General features: G+C 33.2%; 2 protein-coding genes across 5 annotated transcripts; one reads left to right on the forward strand and one right to left on the reverse strand.

Annotated features, from left to right (window-relative positions):
• Nucleotides 1-62: 62 nt before the first annotated feature.
• LOC112697417 (wax ester synthase/diacylglycerol acyltransferase 11) lies at nucleotides 63-6,849 on the reverse strand. Of its 4 annotated transcripts, none has more exons than XM_025750590.3 (8): nucleotides 6,527-6,849; nucleotides 5,461-5,691; nucleotides 2,468-3,055; nucleotides 1,880-1,949; nucleotides 1,688-1,782; nucleotides 1,259-1,468; nucleotides 1,021-1,158; nucleotides 63-382 (listed from the first exon to the last, which is right to left on the reverse strand). In XM_025750590.3, the coding sequence occupies exons 2-8, from the start codon at nucleotides 5,662-5,664 to the stop codon at nucleotides 218-220; spliced, it is 1,470 nt and encodes a 489-aa protein (XP_025606375.1). In that variant the 5' UTR covers nucleotides 5,665-5,691; nucleotides 6,527-6,849; the 3' UTR covers nucleotides 63-217. The 4 variants fall into 4 exon arrangements, with proteins under 4 accessions (XP_025606375.1, XP_025606374.1, XP_025606372.1 ...); XM_025750589.3 differs by having other exon boundaries at nucleotides 1,688-1,785; XM_025750587.3 differs by lacking the exon at nucleotides 6,527-6,849 and adding an exon at nucleotides 5,785-6,190 and having other exon boundaries at nucleotides 1,688-1,785.
• Nucleotides 6,850-10,984: 4,135 nt separating this feature from the next.
• LOC112805888 (uncharacterized) lies at nucleotides 10,985-11,965 on the forward strand. The gene has a single exon (XM_025848211.1). The coding sequence runs from the start codon at nucleotides 10,985-10,987 to the stop codon at nucleotides 11,963-11,965; it is 981 nt and encodes a 326-aa protein (XP_025703996.1).
• Nucleotides 11,966-20,817: the final 8,852 nt, after the last annotated feature.

The raw sequence follows: 20,817 nt of genomic DNA on the forward strand, positions 1-20,817 counted from the left end.
CTATTAATTTAATCCTTTTTTTCCAATTATATAATCTCTATTTTAAATCTATTAATTGCTCGTTTTTGGTTTGCAAATTGTTTTTGTATAAACTCTATATCTTGCACCTATGATTTATGTGTGTGTAATAAATCAATTTTAGAATAATTGAATAATAAATGAAATTACTTAAACAAATATAAACTTTCTCAAATGCTGATAATTGAAGTATTTGTTGTCAGACTGCATCTTCAACGGGTTTTTTCTGAACAACATCACGCATGAGTTTGAGTGATTCTTCGAAATCATCACAAAGGAGATAAGGATCTGGAATCACACTTGGATCCACTGATAGAGAAATTATCATCTTATTAGCATAACTTTGGAAATGAATAGTCAACGCCTGCAAAACAAATCCGAACTGATGAGTGGAATGGATGATTCAATGATCACTGCCTAATAATAATCAAGGTAAAACTCCTATTCTATTGAGTTTTTTTCCAATTTTTTTTTTAAATAATGTTATCTGGATTCTACTAACTAGAAGCAGTAACTAATTTGGTTCAAGAAACTACGATGAGTTGTTTCAAAGCAAGTTATTTGCTTATAAATGAATTAAATCCAAGGTAAATTCTCGTTTAAAAAGGTCTATCCAACTCGAATAAAAGTTTTGATGAATTCGTATTAATTAACGAAGCTAATCACAGATTATCATCAACTAGTGAAGCTGTTACTTAACAGAATTAACAGAATCAGTTAGTGCCAGTTATGCTCATCACGTGCAAACTGAACTGATTATAACAAACTCTTTGTATATAAGCTAGGCTTAAGTGTATCAACCATTTACTCCTCTCTGTTCTTACAACTTATCCCACTATAGCTAGAACAATATTATCAAATGCATAACCAGATAAGAACCAATATAAAATATATACTTTCAAAAAGGGATCATAAACTTTCTGAACAGAAGAGGTGGGGTAAAATTCACATAATAAAAATTTTAACAAAAAGATATGCTTTATCTAATTATTGAAGACATACCTGAGGGTGTCCATACACACTAGGAGCAATGTATGCGACAGGATGACCATAGAAACTAACTTCCTCCACCGGCCCTGGCATGTTAGAGAACGCCACCGTTGTATTCAGCAGAACTCTTCGTATTATGAAAGCCGCCACCTATATATATACCCAACCAAATATTTTATGACAATATATTAATTACTGCTCAAAACTCAATACCACCAATATATATATGTCTTGTTATATCGTAACGTACCTTAACCCCAAATAAACTGAGTACTAATTTGGCACAAGCGTAGGTGCTAACAGCTTCCAATGAGTGTTTCTTGCGGTCAATGGTAGCCTTTGCTTGGCGAATATGTTGCAATGGATCTTGTTGTGAGGAAATGGAGAAAGGAAGCATGATGTATCCAATCCAATTTCCCCATCTCACTTTCGATTTTTTAGCCATCATATCTGCTATATCCTGACTAACATAATTAATGTTCCACCAATGCATGGTTATATTACAAGTTTACAACTTACTTTTCCAACACAAAAAAAAAACGCACAATCTTGCTGATCAAACAAACATGACTAAAAAAATCTTGTATGTACACTAAAAACCAGCTACCAATTACTAACCGGAGAATATATCATGGCACACCTACAAATCTGTTCGTGTTAATTTGATGACAAAATTCACCTGGATTCCAGAAACTGGTCGAATGTTAACAAGAATGGCTGATCTAAGCCGAATTTTCTTCAGGACACTACTTGACTCCTTCTTTGCATTAGCACCTACTGATTATAGCAAAATAATGTTGGTAACAAATCTATTCATTTTCTGTAAAACTTTAATTTCCGGTAATCAAAAGAACAAAAAGAAGACACTTACCGAATTCCGGTCGATTCAAGTAGCGACTGATACCAGCTTGTGTTATTCCCAACAGAACATCATTGACGGTCTATTAATCGAAATGTGTCCAAAAAAAAAAAAAAACACCACTTATTAACTTGTTTCCAACAAAACCTATAAATTCATCTCAAAATTATTAACAACTTATTTATTCTATTAGTCTTAAATTAATAATATTTTATGTCGGAGCGGAGTTAGATAAAATATTAGAGGGTCAAAAATATTTATACAATAAACTAAGACTAAAATAAAATTTACATATAATTTACATGTAAAAACTTAAAATTAAGAGACTACCGTCTCTCTTTTCTACCACTTAGTTCCGCCCCTGTTTTATGTAAGAATTAATTTTAATTTATTAATATAAAATAATTTAATACATACATCATAATATGCATAACATGTAAATAAAACTAATTATCTTTTTCGTTGACAATAGAATAATTATCAAAAAATAAATATAATAAAAAATTATGTAAAATAGTAAATATTTATGGTGCATCAAAATTAAACTTTAGATTTAAACATATAACTCATGAGTGCATGGGTGGAGAAGTGAGTTATTACCGCATTCATTTGATTCTTGAGAAGCTTGATATCATCCATGCTAACTATCCGATGCACGTAGCGCTTGGTATGAAGCTCCACTCCAGGTGCACCTTTCAGGGGAGTCAACGTGTCCTTGAGAAACAAAACAGTCAACACAAACATCATCAAGTCCACAAAAGTGTGCCACATCAGCACCAAACCCCACCACAGCGCCATCAACGGCCCAAACAACACCATCAAGAAACCTCTCTTGTGTTTCTCATCCTTCTTTACTGATGTTGCTGCTGGCATCGCTGGCAATGCATTAGGGTCACTGGATTTACGAGTGCTGGCAATAAGGAGTGACATGAGGGAAGCACCATCGCCCATTGAATGGTGCATGCGAAAAACTCCAACGGATTCTGCGTCTGCGGTTTTGATGTTGAGCAAGTGAAGTTCCCAGAGTGGCTTTGTAATGTCCAGTGGGGATTTTGTACAGTTTGATATGTAGTCTTCAACGAATCTATCTGGAAATTCAATTTCTGATGAATTGATTTCTGGAACTATGATGTGGCTGTCTAAGTCGATTGTGGTTGAGATCCATCTAGTTTTCCTTCCTTTCTTAACCTGAACCACATTGGAAATTAAAGCTATATAAATATATATAATTTAATTTATTTTTAATATATATTTTATATTAATAATTGATTTTAATATACATCTAACTTAATTAAAAAAATGATAACTTAATTTTTACAACACTTTTTAAGTATGGAAGTTATATAACTACTGTAATGATAACCCTTTTAGCATGATGGTTCCGCATGCTTGTTTGTATATAATTGTTGAATCAAATTGTGCCCAGTTTTAGGAATTCTAGCACTAGAAAAGGCTCTAATCTAGTTCTTGTTTTCTTTTTGGTAAGACTAAGATGAAATCCTCATATATATTCGTTGGCTCCAAATTGATTTTGGAGTTCACCAAGAATCGAACTTTTGACCTTTCGGATCTAAAATTTTAATACCATGTTATGATACTACTCATTCTAGAAGTTTACGCTAATAAAAAAAGTAACACTAATGATTATATCTCTAATGCTCTTTAAACCTCCATGGCTCCCCATACTTTTCCAGCCACAAAACTACCATTAATCGAACTCGAAACATAACATTACGTTTAATAACCCAAACAATGAGTACCCTACGTGCCCTAGGGTTCACCGTTCTGTTTTTGGTCATCTTTCTCTCCTCTGATTGAATAAGATCGTTGATATAAATTATTCCAACTTCAATATCTGAACCCATTGTTTTGTTTCTTTTAGTTCAGGCTTGGCTCAACAATATAATAGAATTTCAAGATGAATGTTGAATCTCGTTTTCGCATTGACGTGAGTTCGTCACTTCTGAGAACTCGCGCTAACGAATCAGTTAGTATAGTTAGAAGTTCGTTAGACGATATTTATGTATTGTAGTGTACAGATCAGTGGATAGTTTTTTCTTGTATTATTAAACAATAAGCTCTTGTTAATTAGTTTAATTGATTTCTTTTTTAAATTGTTTAAGCAAAGTCGTACCTGTAAATTTCAGTTGATTTGTTTTTCTCTAGCTAAGTTCTAAAATATAAGTAACGTAGTGATTACTCCATCTTATGATGAAGACTTTGAGAGTGATGTTTTCAAATTATTCTAGTTGTTTTTTATTGACTTTCATTTGGAATTTGGAGTAAGAGTATCCATGTGTTTCATTTGAAAGAAAACAAAAACAACGAATTGAAAAGAAAGGAACTCCTGTGTTTAAGCGAAAGGGAATGAGATTGCTATTATACTATTGTTAATAGATTTGATAGTTAATTAGTTATGTCGTGGATTTAAAAACTTATACTCCACTTTATTTCACTAATTGTTTGATGAAATCTCTTTTATGATTTAAAAATTAAGTAAATATTTACAATAAATATAAAAAAAATAATAAATCTGCATTATTTTAATAATAGATATATAACTCTAAACCAAATATATAAACGAAACTCTTAATCTCTGCACAAAAAAGAACAATAGAACATCACCACCCACATATTTTAGTTAGGGGGAGTTATGCATGGGTCCACCGACCACCGGGCTTTTGTCAGACATGGAACCGATATTAATATTTTATGGTGAAAACTCAGGTGCAGTTGACTTCACGTAAAGTTGATAACTGAGAGCCATTAGATAATTTGACTGATTTGACTAAATTTTCATCTAACGGCTCTCAACTATCAACTTCACGTGAAGTCGAGTGCACATGAGTTTTCACCATATTTTATAGGATTTATTAAGTAAATTGAAATCGGGTGAACTCGATATATAATCAGTATATATAATTTTGTAAATTTTATATAACGAAAAATATTATAAATTATTGGAATTTAATATTTTTTTTGCAATCACTAAGTCATTTGAGTCTAATCTTTTTAATCTACTAATCTAATAAATTTTATTCTATATTTTTAAATATTAATAATTAATTGAGGGTCAGCAACAATAAATTCAAAATATTATGTAGCATTTTTTTTTATATAATAAATTAATAAAATATGACTCTTAAAAGGTAGATTTAATAAATATTATATATCTTATATTAAAATAAATTATTTTAAAAGTTAAATAACGTTATATAATATAAAAATATTAATTAAAATATAAAAATATAACACTTTATTACTTATTTTTCTATAAAACAAACTATGAACTTTAATTATATAACATACATAATTCAGGTGGAGTTGAATCTACCTAAAGTAGTCAAACGCAATCCAAAAATTATACGAAGTAAAAATGATAAACCAGAACTTTAGCAAAATACATTTTATTAGACAGGCCAATTTTTTAGCACATCCATTAGGAACCTATCTTACTCTATCAATGCACTATAACTAGACATTTTTCAACAATAAATGATATTTTTTTGAGTTTTAGAAAGGCATTACGCATATAAGCATAGTTTTAGAAATATGAAATAGTGGTAAGATAGAAGAAATAGAGAATGACTTACGAGGTTGCTAGTGAACCTTGGATGCTTAAGAATAGTTTCACGCAATCCTTCTTTGATTACTTGAGGATTCACGCTTGTTTTGCACCCCATTACGGCCATCACATAGCAGTTGAACTTCGGCGAGTGGAACAACCTTGACGCCGGACTCATCGGTTCGCCTCCGCCTCCGCCGCCTCCCCCTCCTGATGACATTGATGATGCCATCTTTAATTTGCTAATTCCCTTTCTCTTCTGCACACACAGATGAGTGCCCAACAAATTAACAATCAACATTCATTGAGGCTTTATTGCATTAGAAAAATAAATATTAAGACTTATTGCTACCCTCATCAAGACCTAGTGCGTGTGAAGCAGGGGAAGATGGCTGATCAACATAATCAATAGTTTTAGGTACTCCATTCTTCTTTTAATATTTATTTTAACGTTGGTGGTTGCTTGTGCCATTTTGCACACCGAAACCAAAAAAAAATTATTATTACCGATGTATATCAAAATCAGTGATAAGTATGAAATATATATTAAAAAATATATTTAAATGAATTAAATTATATATATTTATATATAAATATAGTTAATTTTTATGATTGATTTTAAGATATAATTAATATTTTTTTAAGAAAATAAAAAAGGACGAAGATATAAACTATACGAATCCTTTCAATATAGTATGTTATACAATAAATAAAACAGAACAAAACTATAATTTACTGCGCGAGGACCTTGCTTTTCTGTCTTTTATGTTGCAAATGAGATATGTTATTTGGGTTCTGAAATTTGATGTGCTTTTAGTAATGTGAAATCTATCGTTACCGAACATGGGTGGTTCCCTACTCAACTTAATTAATGGATGAAAGAAACAGTTAGAAGCATTAATGTCCCTCCACCCATATAATTCCATATGCATTTAAAGAAACATAGGGTATATTTATATCAACGATTATTTCTTTCACAAAATATATTTATCCTCAAAATTAAAAAAAAAATTATTCAAATATATTCAACGTCTTAAAATTCCAAGGGAAAAAAAGAGAAACCAAAAGCATGAAGAAGAGGAAAGTTTACTCACTTTTAAAGATGGCAGTGCTGCAGAAGCAACTAACCCGTATGAGGTGAATCAAGAAGAAACTGATACTCCATGGATGAAAATGAAAAACAATAATTGAATCTTTGTCTTCTATCTCTTTTGCCCATTGTGTTTTCTTGATTTTGCTTGGCGCTTATTAAATATTGCCACCGAATGATGTAAATGTGAGCCAACATGTTTGACCAAACACAAATCGAGATTTAAATAATCTCATAATACGATTTCTGACTTAATTTAATAATAGTATTTATATTAGAATCGAGAAAGACAGATGAAAAAAACAGTACTCTTGTATCTAAGTCTGCAACTATGCTCAAGCTTTTTTTGTTTAAAAGAGAGATATAATACGGTGATCATAATTAATCACTTTAATTTATAAGTGTTTTAATTAGTAGCGGTTAAGTTTAAATAATTAAACTATAATAAAGATGATAATTAAACATTATTAGAATATTATTTAATTGTTTGGGTAATTAGTTTTGCTAAATGTGCAAGAATTAATTTAATTAAATTTGGCTCAAAAAGTATGAAAATAAGTCCAAATTGAGTCAAGCCCACATAAACACTCTATAATTCAAGAAGATATTTGCTATACTCATCCCTTCAATTATTAGAAACAAAAACAAGTATCTAGCCTAAAGAACAAAAAAAAATCTGGCCCAAGATCATCACAAACCCAAATGATGGTCTACACACAAATTCATTCACTCCACTTAATTACTAATAAGGTAACTCAATTTCACTTCAATTTAAAACACACCACACTTTACATCCATCAAAATCAAAACTCTATCTTCTCTTTTTTTTTCACATCACATCACTCTCAAACAAAAAGAAAGAATGAGAAAATTTATAAAAGTTAGGACAAAACAAAGTTCAAAAAGCAAGTTTTCGATTTCAAGTAAGAAGAGAAGGTTAAAAAGACTATAACAAAAAGACAAGATCACATCCAAGGACAAATTACAAAAGAAGATTTTTACATTTATGTTTCGTTAAGGATTGTTAAAAAAATCCTCAGTGTCACAAGCACCATTTTAAAAACTATGAAGAGTCAATGGTGCTTTGCTGCTTATCAACTATAAAAAATCAAACTTAGAGTTAAAATAAGAACGCACGACTCAACTTCAAAAAGTAAAATAAAAAAAATGTAGAAAGAGAAGATTAAAGATATAGTTGCATGTCACTACTTCTATCCTCTCTCTCATCTGTAAACGTCGATGCAACATCTGTTTATTACAGGACAAACCCACATTTAACCCCACAAATTTTTTAAAAAAAATTAATACTATTATATATATTATTTATTATATTATATTTGTCTCAAAATAAAATATAAATAATTTTTTTATATTTTATGTTAAAAAATATTTTGTTAAACTTAACATGTAATAATAAAATTATATTATTAAATTTGATTTAGTATGAAAAATAAATAAATTAATTAAAAAAATAGTGATAATTAATTTTATTATATTAGTTAATTAATTAATAATTAAATTAAACTTAATTTTTTAATTAATACAACTTAAATTATTAGTAATTTTCTAAAAATTGTTTAAGATAAAAACATATTATCTATATATTAATATACTGTAATTATTTTGGTTAAAAAATTTATTTATACTATAAAGACTATAATAAGTAGATTTGACAATTAAATATGAGATAATAAAAAAATAAAATAATTGTTTAAGAACATATATATAAAAAATAATACTTAGTCATGTTAAAAATAAAAAGAAAGTCATTATAAATAAGTAATGGAGCGCATTGGTGGTTGTGGATTGCTGATGTCAACAAAAAGAAATTCTATGTCCTTGACCCTGTCAATAAGCTAAAAAAAAGATATACCTGAATTAAGAGTGAAACTGAACAAATTTGTTGTAAGTTATTTTGTTGTAAATTATTCAAATTATTCAGTACATGAGAGGAGTTCGGTTCACTATTGTTACTTCTCTTTATTTACTTTGTGTGTCCCTTTTAGGGTTTAATAATTTCTCAGATGAGGGTATACGTTGGGACGGAACCCTTAATGGAGGACGGACTAGTAAAGAAAGTAGAGTATATCATGCTGAACGGTCAACGTATAAAGTAAGAATCTTTCTCTTCTATAATGATATTTTAATGTTTTTTATTTTTAATACTATTAATCGTATTATACTCAATTATTGCTTAGCTATGATTCCTGATGCCACCACGGTCAGTTCCACCCGGTGGCGACAGCACCCTCCACCCGTTCGGCAATAAGACCTAGCGATATGAGGAGATGGGATCCAGAAGAAGAGGATCAGCGACGACGAGACTGGATGATGGCTGAGAAGACGAGTTCATTGGCAACGTCGGCGCTGGGCACTGGGCGGTGGCTCCTGGCCTCCTGTTGATGTTGGCTGTGAGAGAGAAAGAAAAAGGGGCTAGGGTTCCATGGAGTGCAGAGAGAGAGAGAGAGAGAGAGAGGGGGAGTTGGGTTCCGTGGACTTGTGCGTGAGTGAAAGAGAGAGAAAATAGGAGAGGGTTTATAATCATGGTTCTAAAAACCGGATCGGATCGGCCGGTTCAACCGAATAGCAAAGAACCGGTGAAAAAACCGGTCGAACTGGCAGTTAACCGGCGAACCGGAAGAACCGTCCGTTTTTTGGCGGTTTAGTGGTTTGGAAATTCAGATGCCAAACGACGTCGTTTTGGCTTTTTTTTTTAAAAAAAAAATAGAAACTGGTGTACGGGTTTACCTAACCCTAATCACTAATCAGCCACCAATCACCCAAGCTCCCAGCCTCCCCTTTCTTCCCCCCTCACCCACCAAGGCCACCATTGCCACCGCCCACCAAGCTCCAGATTTCAGAGCGCTCCTCATTCGCCACCCAGCAGCGCTCCTCATTCGCCACCCAAACCAATCCACAGCAGCCGCGACCACCACCGCGTTGAGCCCGCCTCCTCATCGCCGAACCTCGCAGAGCTCGCCGAGCCCGCCTCTCATTCGCCGGTAAGACTGATTTTCTTGTCTTCTTGATTTTGAACATGCTTCCTTCTGAATTCTAAGCTCGCCTGTTCTGTTTGAAAAAAAAATAACATGGCATTTGAGTTAAAAACAAAATAACATATTAATCCAGTTAAATATGCTTCAGGTTCAATCTATTTTTCAAGTCGTGTTGAGTCTCGAACACTTTTGTTGCTTCTGTTTGCTGCTTCATGGATCTGTTTTTGATTCTCTGTTTTCGCTGCTTCATGAATCTTCAATCTGTTTTTGCTGCTTCATGAATCTTCAATCTATTTTTGCTACTTCTGTTTGCTGCTTCATGAATATGTTCTGATCTTAATTTTTGTTTTTGATTCTCTATGCTGCCTGTTCTGTTTGCTGCTTCTCTTTGCTGGTTCATGAATATTTTTGTTGCTTCTGAATGGAAATAGTTTTAAATTTTTATTTTACCTGAATCAATTGATTTTTGTGACTGTCAAGCTGCATGAAGTTGATCTATGCTGCCTGTTCTGTTTGCTGGAAATAGTTTTTGATTCTCAGTTGATTTCTGTGACTGTCAAGCTGCATGAAGTTGATCTATACTGCATGTTCTGTTTGCTGGAAATAGTTTTTGATTCTCTATGCTGCATGTTCTGTTTGCTGCTTCATTATTTTCATGGTTTTCTGAAGTTGATTTCTTGTCTTTGATTTTCTGATTGTTATAGATGGAACAATCACAAAGTAACTCACAGCCACAAGATAATGTTGTTTAAAATTCTCAAACTGGTTCATCCAGAGGTAAATCTGATCCAGCTTGGCAGTATTTTACAGTGAAGTATGACAAAAATAGCAAGGCTCAATATACATGTATTTTCTGCTTGAATACTTACAATGGAAGGGGGATATATAGAATGAAATATCATCTTGCAAAAATCCTTGGACAAATTAAAGTTTGTAACAAAGTAACAGAGGATGTTGAACTTCAATTCAAAAGGCTTTTGGAGGAAAACAAAAAAAATAAGGCAGAAAAAAGAAAATTTACATCTGATTGTTATGATGTGGAAAGTGAAAGAGAAGCGGAAGAAGAGGGTGAAGCGCCTAATCCTGTACAACCTCCGGCTCCTGCAACAATGGGAGACAAAGGAAAGAGAAGAGCGATTGCTGCTACTCCAATTGGAAGTTATTTTAAGGAAAGGACTACGCCAGGCTCTCAACCAGCTTTGAAAAGTGTCTTGGCCAGTAAACAAGTTAAACACAAGGTTAAGTTGGGGCTTGCAAAATGGATCATTGATGCACGGATTCCATTCAATGCAATTCAATCGCCTTACTTTCAACCTGCCTTGGACGGCGTTGCTGCAATTGGACCTGGTTTCAAAGGACCGTCGTATGACGAAATGAGAGTTCATTTGCTGACCGATCTTAAGAAGGAGTGTCAGTTGCTTGTTGAAGGTTATAGGAGCTCGTGGAAAAGGACTGGTTGAACACTGATGGCAGATGGCTGGACTGATCAAAGGCAACGTATGTTAATTAATTTTCTAGTTTATTATCCTGCTGGTATGTCATTTGTTAAGTCTGTTGATGCTTCTGATATGATAAAAACTGTCGATACCTTGTTTAAATTGTTTACTGAGGTTATTGATTGGGTTGGGTCTAGTAACATTGTGCATGTGGTTACTGATAATGCTGCAAAATATGTATCTGCTGAAAAACTCATTCATAAAAAGTATCCAAACATTTTTTGGTCTCCTTGTACTGCTCATTGCGTCAATCTTATATTGAAAGACATAGCAAGTCTTCCTCACATAGCTGACCTTGCCTCTCGTGCTTCAAAAGTGACTGTGTTTGTTTACAATCATATGATTTTCTTGTCATGGCTTAGAAAAAGAAAAGAGTGGAAAGAAATTGTTCGACCAGGAGTAACACGTTTTGCTACTGTTTTCATTACTTTGAAAAGTATATATGATCATAAAGAAGACTTGCAATCATTGGTGACTGACAAATATTTCACTTCTCATAAATTTTCCAAGAGTGTCAATGGGAAGATGGTTAGTTCAATTATCTTGGATAGTAAGTTTTGGGAGGATTGTTTTACTACTGTTATGCTTGTTGGTCCTCTAATTAAGTTATTGAGATTTGTTGATGCTGATGAGAAACCTTCTCTGGGTATCATGTATGCGGGCATGCAAAGAGCCAAAATTAATATCAAGACAATGTTTAAAAATAGGAAATCTGCATACACACCTTATACAAGTATCTTGAAAATGCGGTGGGATAAGCATTTGAAGCGTGACCTCCATGCAGCAGCATACTTTTTGAATCCAGATGATGGTGGTGGCTTTGGATTACCTGTTTATGTTGCTGATTCTTCAAATACAGCTTCTTTTGGTGGTACTTCTGATGATGGTGGCTTTGGATTACCTGTTTATGATGGAGATGTTAGAACACTTAATGATAATTATGATTTTTGATGAGTTGCACCTTTGATTAGTTAAAAACTTGCTAGTAATTGTATCTTTTGAATGTAGACCATTATGGGTTTGTCATTATGTATGTTTTATTTTTTGTTTAGTTATAAACTTTGATGTTTGAAGTTGTTTGTGAACCTCTAATATTAAGTAATGGATAATTTATTATGTGAAATATTAAATTTTATTAAGTTAGAAATTATTGAATTTATATACTTAAGATTATTTTAAGTTTTTTAATAATTTTATTTAATATTTAATTAAACCGGTTGAACTCCGGTTGAACCCCGGTCGAACTAGTGAACCATTGAATCAATGACCTCATCGGTTTATTGACCGGTCCGGTTCTCGCAACCTTGAGTTTATATATATTTTTTATTTTTTTCTTTTTTTAAAATTGAAAATTGGAAAAATGAAAAAATCAAGAGTGAAACTAAACAAATTTGTTGTAAATTATTCAAATTATTCAGTACATGAGAGGAGTTTGGTTCACTATTGTTGCTTTTCTTTATTTACTTTTTGTGTCCCTTTCAAAGTTTAATAATTTTTCAGATGAGGGTGTACGTTAGAGTGGAATCCTTAGTGGAGGACGGATTGGGAGAGGAAGCAGAGTATATCATGTTAAACGGTCAACGTACAGAGTAAGAATCTTTCTCTTCTATAGTGCTATTTTTAATGTGTTTTATTTTGAATACTATTAATCGTATTATACTCAATTATAGTTTAGCTATAATTGTGACATATACGTCATGAAATAATTCGAAACAATTGATCCACGAAAGATCAAAAGTGGGAAAAGACATAAATATAAAGTTTGGACACAAGTAAGTACTTTCTAAATTAATAAACTTCTTTCTTTTCTTATTTCAGTTAGATTCATTTCTTATGTAACTAATTCCTTTCAATTGAAATGTAGGATGAGATTGATGACTTCAGGTACCAATATGGTTCGAATATTCTGTTGCATGAAATGAATAAAATCAGAGACCAAGTGATTAAGTAATGAAAGTAAAATTACATTATTTAGAATGAAAGTGTAAAAGTATAAAAAATTAATTTATTTTGAATGAAAGTGTAAAATTATAAAAAAAAATAAATTATAAGTATTGTGATTAAGTAATGAAAGTAAAATTACATTATTTATAATGAAAGTATAAAATTTATTTATTTATAAAAGAATTACATGACTTAAGTGTAAAATTATAAAAAAATTAATTTATTTAGAATGAAAATGTAAAATTATAAAAAAATATAAGTAATGTGATTAAGTAATGAAAGTAAAATTACATTATTTACAATGAAAATATAAAAATTATTTATTTATAGAAAAAATTATATTACTTTAAATGTAAAATTATAAAAAAATTAATTTATTTAGAATGAAAGTGTAAAATTACTAAAAAAAATTACAAGTAATGTGATTAAGTAATGAAAGTAAAATTAGAATGAAAGTGTAAAATTTATTTATTTATAAAAAATTATATTACTTAAGTGTAAAATTATAAAAAAGTTAATTTATTTAGAATGAAAGTATAAAATTATAAAAAAATATAAGTAATGTGATTAAGTAATGAAAGTAAAATTACATTCTTTACAATGAAAATATAAAAGTTATTTATTTATAGAAAAAATTACATTACTTTAAATATAAAATTATAAAAAAATTAATTTATTTAGAATAAAAGTGTAAAATTACTAAAAAAAATTACAAGTAATGTGATTAAATAATGAAAGTAAAATTACATTATTTAGAATGAAAGTGTAAAATTTATTTATTTATAAAAATATTACATTATTTTAAGAATAAAATTATAAAAAAAATTAATTTATTTAGAATGAAAGTAATGTGATTAACTGTAATTTAAAAAATAATTGAATATTATGTACAGTAAAAATTAATATTATTAAAGGATAAAATTAAAATTTATTTTTATGTATCGTTTTTGTCTCCAATGTTTTCGTCCTATTTAAGTCCTTAACGTTTTAAAATCGTCTCAATTTTGTCCCATCGTCAATTCTGTTAACGGATCCCTAACGGTAGGACAACATTGAGTCAATTTTAAAACATTAGGGACTTAAATAAGACGATTAAAACGTTAGGGACAATTTTATGACTTACCTCAAACGTTAGGAACAAAAACAATATTTTACTCTTCTTTATATTCATCACACTTGCTACTCAACACGTAGATCAGAGCTTTGGATTGTGGGTAGGTGTTGGTTGATGCGGTTTTGTCTCGTTGCCTTTCTTGGAGGTGTTTGGTGAGGGTGTTTATGGATTTGTAAACCAAATATATAAACGAAACTCTTAGTCTCTGCACAAAAAAGAAGAACAATAGAACATCACCACTAGGGGTGTAATCGGTTCGGTTTGGTTCGATTTTGGACCGAAAACTAATCGAACTGACCTGATCGGTCCTATAATAATACCAACCATTCGGTTGACTGCTAGTTGATCAACCGAACCGAACCGAACCGAACCAACAGCGATTTGGTTCGATCGGTTTTTTTACACTTATTGATCAGAATTAAAATTATCATAAAATAAAGTTTAAAACCTTCAATAAACTAGAATAATAAGAATATATCACATCCAAATTCAATACAAATTCAACTTAATTAAACATAAAACAAAGACAACTAAAAATGTCTAGCAAAACAACAAAAATAAATACACTTTAAACTGAAACAATCACTTTGTAACAAATAAAAACTAAACAGCCACCATGCTTAATTTGAATCCACACCAGACTCATCATCATCTTCTTCGGTTGGTGCAATTTCTACAAAAATAAAACAAAAAAAATTAATATATATTATAAACATAATATAGATTATAAATTATAAACATAAAGCATAAAAGGAACTACAAATTTCTTTTTTGCATACCTAATTCAAGTTTCTCAAACTCTTTAATAAGCTCCTCAAAATAAGTTGTTACTGGACTGTTCATTGCTTGTTGGCTGCATATATATATATATATATATATATATATATATATATATATATATATATATATATATATATATATATATATATATATATATATATATATATATATAAACATAACAATGAAAAATTAGCATTTTAACTCATCAACAGCACCAAAAATTATTAATTGTAGCATTCAAACTTGTGAAACATATTAATTATATGCAGCCATATATATGCACTTATGCAGCCATGTATATGCACTTATGCAACCTAAATTATTGCATGAAGAAACAGTAAACCCATGTGCCATGTACCTATTTCTAAGCTTCATTGTGAAAGAACCATGGTTCTAAATTAAATACTACAATAATCTTCATTGTGAAAGAACCATTGTGAAAGAAACAATAAATCCATGTGTCATGTATTCTTTATTTTCTAAATTAAGTAATCTTCATTGTGAAAGAAACAGTAAACCCATGTGCCATGTACTCTTTATTTAAAAAATTAAGTACTCTTTATTTAATCTTTCTGTGTTAGTGCTATCAAACCTACATCAAAGTAATTATTGGTCTTTTGGTCTAGAAAAGACTAAAGAGTACTACTATTCAGGTTCATTTTTATCTCTAAACTTGATTTATTAAGTATGGGATACTGCATGACATAATGCAGATATAAAGACATGATAATGTTTAAAAATTTGTGGCTAATTACAATATCCCAAATCCATAACTTAAAGAAAAAAGAACACCAAATATTAAATTATGAAGATACTTAAACAGAAAAAGATATCCAAATCCCTCAGCTTCATAGACAGAAAAAGGTAAATATCTAATAACTTGCAATAAATTTTGAAAAAAACCAAAGATCAGGGAGACAAAACCAGTCCTAAAGATTAATCAACGAGAAAATTTAATTAGGATTCAAGTGGTCAGGCAGTGACTAAAGTAGGTAAAATATCTCTGTAAGCACCAATTTTTTTTATTTTAGTTATATGAGTTAATATTCAGAATAAATTGTGAAAAAATCAATGAACAAGAACATTGTGAACACTGAACAGCAACAGCAACAAACTTTCAATCAGTCCACCAACAAACTTTATTTAATTTTTTATTTTTTATTTTCAATTCAACGAACAGCAACAACAACAAACTTTTAATCAACCCACCAACAAGAACATCTAATAAGTAATAACTTGCAACAAATTGTGAAAAAATCGAGTTACCAACCTCAGAAGACGACATTGTGAGTTACAAAAGAAGGCTCGGCGACGAAGACTGCTGGACGGCGACGAGGACTGCTCACTGCTGGACGGCGATGAGGACTACTGGACAGAAGAACGGCTTAGACCGAGATCGACGACGGCGAGACGATGGCGTGAAGACAGCTCTCTGCAACGCCCATGATGGAGATCGACGACGTCCTTCACGGCGACTCGACGACGGCGCTCTCAGCTCTCTGGCTCTCTAGCTCTCTCAAGCTCTCATTCTCTCAGCGTCTCAGGCAATCAGGCATAGAAGAGAAAGATGGAGGTTGTGACTTGTGGGGGTGTGACTTGTGTTGTGGCTGCGCTGAGTAAGTAGGGATTGGGGGTTAGAGGATTGCATATTAGGTTAAAGGGTAAATGTGTAAAAACAAGGTTTCTGAACCAATATTTTGGTTCGGTTCGGTTTTTACTGAGCTAACCAAAAACCGAACCGAACCGATCGGTTTAATTCGAAAAAACAAAAAAAACCGGTTTTTTTGGTTTTCCTTTCGGTTGTTATAAATTTCGATTCGATTTTGCGGTAAAATTCGGTTCGGTTCGGTAACTTACACCCCTAATCACCACCCACATATTTTAGTTAGGGGGAGTTATGCATGGGTCGACCGGGCTTTTGTTAGACATGGAGCCCATGCTAATATTTTACAGGGTCTATTTAAAAATCTAAACTAATCTGAAGTAAATTGAAATCGGGTAACAATCAGTATATATTATTTTGTAAATTTTATATAATAAAAAATATTGGAGGTTATTAGAATTTATTATTTTTTTGCTATCATTAACTATTAACTCAATTATTTTAATTTAGTTTTTTTTAGTCTAATAATCTAATAAATTTTATTTCATATTTTTAAATATTAATAGCTAACTAATAATAAAAAATAATAAATTCTTACTGTTCTTTAGCATTTTTCTTTGTATAATAAGTGTTCAGCTTGTCGGGTGTCGGACGGTTCGGGAATCACTTTCCAAAGCTTCGTCGTTCCTGCCTGACTGCCGGGTGTAGGTTCGGGGGAGGACAACCGATCTTTCGAATTCTTCGAGTTGGATGGGGGGTGTCACCTGCAAAGATATTCCGACGCTCAAGTCAGCGATGTGTGCAGGTGGGTAAGAGAGTAGGGTCTGTTAGTGACGTACTTTGGAGGAGGGGTAGGACCCTCCCCTTATATACCCTGTCAGTAGAACGAGTCCCACAGGAGGAGGTCTCCTTCTTGAAAGCTTCCTTTCCTCCAGCTGTCATACAGCTGGTGACGGGGGTGTGCTCGGGTCGTAGACCGGGTGGGTTGCACATGCGAACCCGACCGAAGAGGTCAGGTCGCGTACGGGTCGGGTTGGCCCTAGTGCTAGCTGGGCTGGGCCGTAACAGTGCCCCAACGCGCCAGCCGTGGTCGTGAGCACCGTGGTTGGCGCGTTTGACTTCATCGAGTGTGTGTCGTCGCTTTGTCGGTTCATCATGCTCGGGACGCGCCTTCTATGCGCGTTGGCTTCCTTGGTGCAAGGGTGCACCGTTTGGCGCCTCGTTTTTCGTGCTGGCCATTAATTGCTCTTAATGATTATTTCGAAACCCCGTGTGAGATGACCATTTTTCCCCTGCCCTTCGCGCTTTCCCTTATTGGTTTTCTCCACGTTCCTCTACAATTTCCTTTCAGTTTTATTGTTTTGCTATCACACTTCCCTTGCTTTCTCTCTTCTTTCTTTCAAAAATCTTTACTGTGGGTTCTTGCTTCGCTCGGACTTCGTTGATTGCTCCATTTTTCTCCCATTTCTAGCTTCTATCTGGTAAGCTTCCTTATTCTCGCCTCTGGAACAGATACAATGCCGTTTATTTTCTTGCCTTGGATTTGCATGCTTTGTTTTTTATGCGAATCCATTCTGTGTAATGGCATGCTTGATGGCGTTATGTAGATAGTGTAGGGGGTTACCATTCCAATACACTGGTTTCTAGCCTTCGCTTAGGATTTTCTAGGATTCATTTTGATTATGTTTGGTTGTAGTTATTGGATGTGCGAGCTGTAGTTTTCTGGGTTAGTTCCGACCTACCGAGCTCTTAGACTAACTGAGTGGTGCCCCCACTGTAGGTATGCCTCGTCACGTTGCACGGGCCTCCACCTCGACCGCGGCTTACGATCGGTATGCCTGGGTGACTTCCGACGTGAAGGACTCCCCAAACCAAATGGGTGAGGAGGATCTTACCGAATTTCGTCAAGCCGAGTACTTGTGCGACGGGACTGACGAGGAGTCTAACTACAACGTTTTTGTCCCCGCCCCTCACGAGCGGTTATAGGAAGTCAACCTCCACTCTCCTCGAGTCGCCGATTGGATCTGGTTCTACAAGGCAATGTTTACCCAATTGGGGGTTCGCATTTCTTTTTCTTGTTTCCAAATGGCGCTCCTTAACCAATGCTCCGTGGCGCCATCGCAACTGCATCCAAACAGCTGGGCTTCCATCCACAGTTTCAAGATGGTGTGTGAATATTTATATCTGCCGGTTGATGAGCGGATAATTTATACGCTTTTTGGCATTGTTTTTAGGTAGTTTTTAGTAGGATCTAGTTACTTTTAGGGATGTTTTTCATTGGTTTTTATGTTAAATTCACATTTCTGGACTTTACTATGAGTTTGTGTGTTTTTTTATAATTTCAGATATTTTCTGGCTGAAATTGAGGGACCTGAGCAAAACTCTGAAAGAAGGCTGACAAAGGACTGCTGATGCTGTTGGATTCTGACCTCCATGCATTCGAAATGAATTTTCTGGAGCTACAAAACTCTAAATAGCGCGCTCTCAATGATATTGAAAAGTAGACATCCAGAGCTTTCTAGCAATATATAATAGTCTATACTTTATTCGTGATTAGATGATGTAAACTGGCGCTCAACGCCAGTTCCATGCTGCATTCTGGAGTCAAACGCCAGAAACACGTCACGAACCAGAGTTGAACGCCCAAAACACGTTACAACTTGGCGTTCAACTCCAAGAGAAGCCTCAGCTCGTGGATAGATCAAGCTCAATCCAAGCACACACCAAGTGGGCCCCGGAAGTGAATTTATGCATCAATTACTTACTTCTGTAAACCCTAGTAGCTAGTTTAGTATAAATAGAACTTTTTACTAGTGTATTAGACGTCTTGGACAATCTAGTTCTTTTGACCATTCGGTCTTTCATGGGGGCTGGCCATTCGGCCATGCCTGGACCTTCATCACTTATGTATTTTCAACGGTGGAGTTTCTACAAACCATAGATTAAGGGTGTGGAGCTCTGCTGTACCTCAAGTTTCAATGCAATTACTACTATTTTCTATTCAATTCCGCTTGTTCTTATTCTAAGATATTCGTTGCACTTCAACATGATGAATGTGATGATCCGTGACACTCATCATCATTCTCACCTATAAACGCGTGACTGACAACCACTTCCGTTCTACCTTAGACCGGGCGCATATCTCTTGGATTCCTTAATCAGAATCTTCGTGGTATAAGCTAGAATTGATGGCGGCATTCATGGGAATCCGGAAAGTCTAACCTTGTCTGTGGTATTCCGAGTAGGATTCTGGGATTGAATGACTGTGACGAGCTTCAAACTCGTGATTGCTGGGCGTGATGACAAACGCAAAAGAATCAAGGGATTCTATTCCAACATGATCGAGAACCGACAGATGATTAGCCGTGCTGTGACAGAGCATTTGGACCATTTTCACTGAGAGGATGGGATGTAGCCATTGATAACAGTGATGCCCTACATACAGCTTGCCATAGAAAGGAGTGACAAAGATTGGATAAAAGCAGTAGGAAAGTAGAGATTCGGAAGGAACATAGCACCTCCATACACTTATCTGAAATCCCCACCATTGAATTACATGAGTAACTCTATCCTATTTTATTTATTTTCGTTTACTATAATTTCTTAATACAGTTGAATCTGCCTGACTGGGATTTACAAGATGACCATAGCTTGCTTCATACCAACAATCTCTGTGGGATCGACCCTTACTCACGTAAGGTATTACTTGGACGACTCAGTACACTTGCTGGTTAGTTGTGCGGAGTTGTGACAAAGTGTGATTTATGTTTGAGAGCACCAAGTCTTTGGAGCCATTGTTGATGATCACAATTTCGTCCACCAAGTTTTTGGCGCCGTTGCCGGGGATTGTTCGAGTATGGACAACTGACGGTTCATCTTGTTGCTCAGATTAGGTAATTTTCTTTTTATTTTCTTTTCAAAAAAAAAAGTTTTCAAAAATCTTTCAAAAATTTGTCTTTATTTTCGTTTTTCTAAAGAATATTTTTGAAAAAATCATAAAATCATAAAAATAAAAAATATTTTGTGTTTCTTGTTTGAGTCTTGAGTCAATTTTTAAGTTTGGTGTCAATTGCATGTTTTAAAAATTATTATGCATTTTTCAAAAAATTCATGCATTCATAGTGTTCTTCATGATCTTCAAGTTGTTCTTGGTAAATCTTCTTGTTTGATCTTGATGTTTTCTTGTTTTGTGTCTTTTATTATTTTTCATATACATTTTTGCATTCATAGTATCCATGCATTAAAGAATTCTAAGTTTGGTGTCTTGCATGTTTTCTTTGCATAAAATTTTTTTCAAAAATATGTTCTTGATGTTCATCATGATCTTCAAAGTGTTCTTAGTGTTCATCTTGACATTCATAG

This window comes from Arachis hypogaea, chromosome 6 (assembly GCF_003086295.3).
Source record: "Arachis hypogaea cultivar Tifrunner chromosome 6, arahy.Tifrunner.gnm2.J5K5, whole genome shotgun sequence".
Classification (NCBI taxonomy): domain Eukaryota; kingdom Viridiplantae; phylum Streptophyta; class Magnoliopsida; order Fabales; family Fabaceae; genus Arachis; species Arachis hypogaea.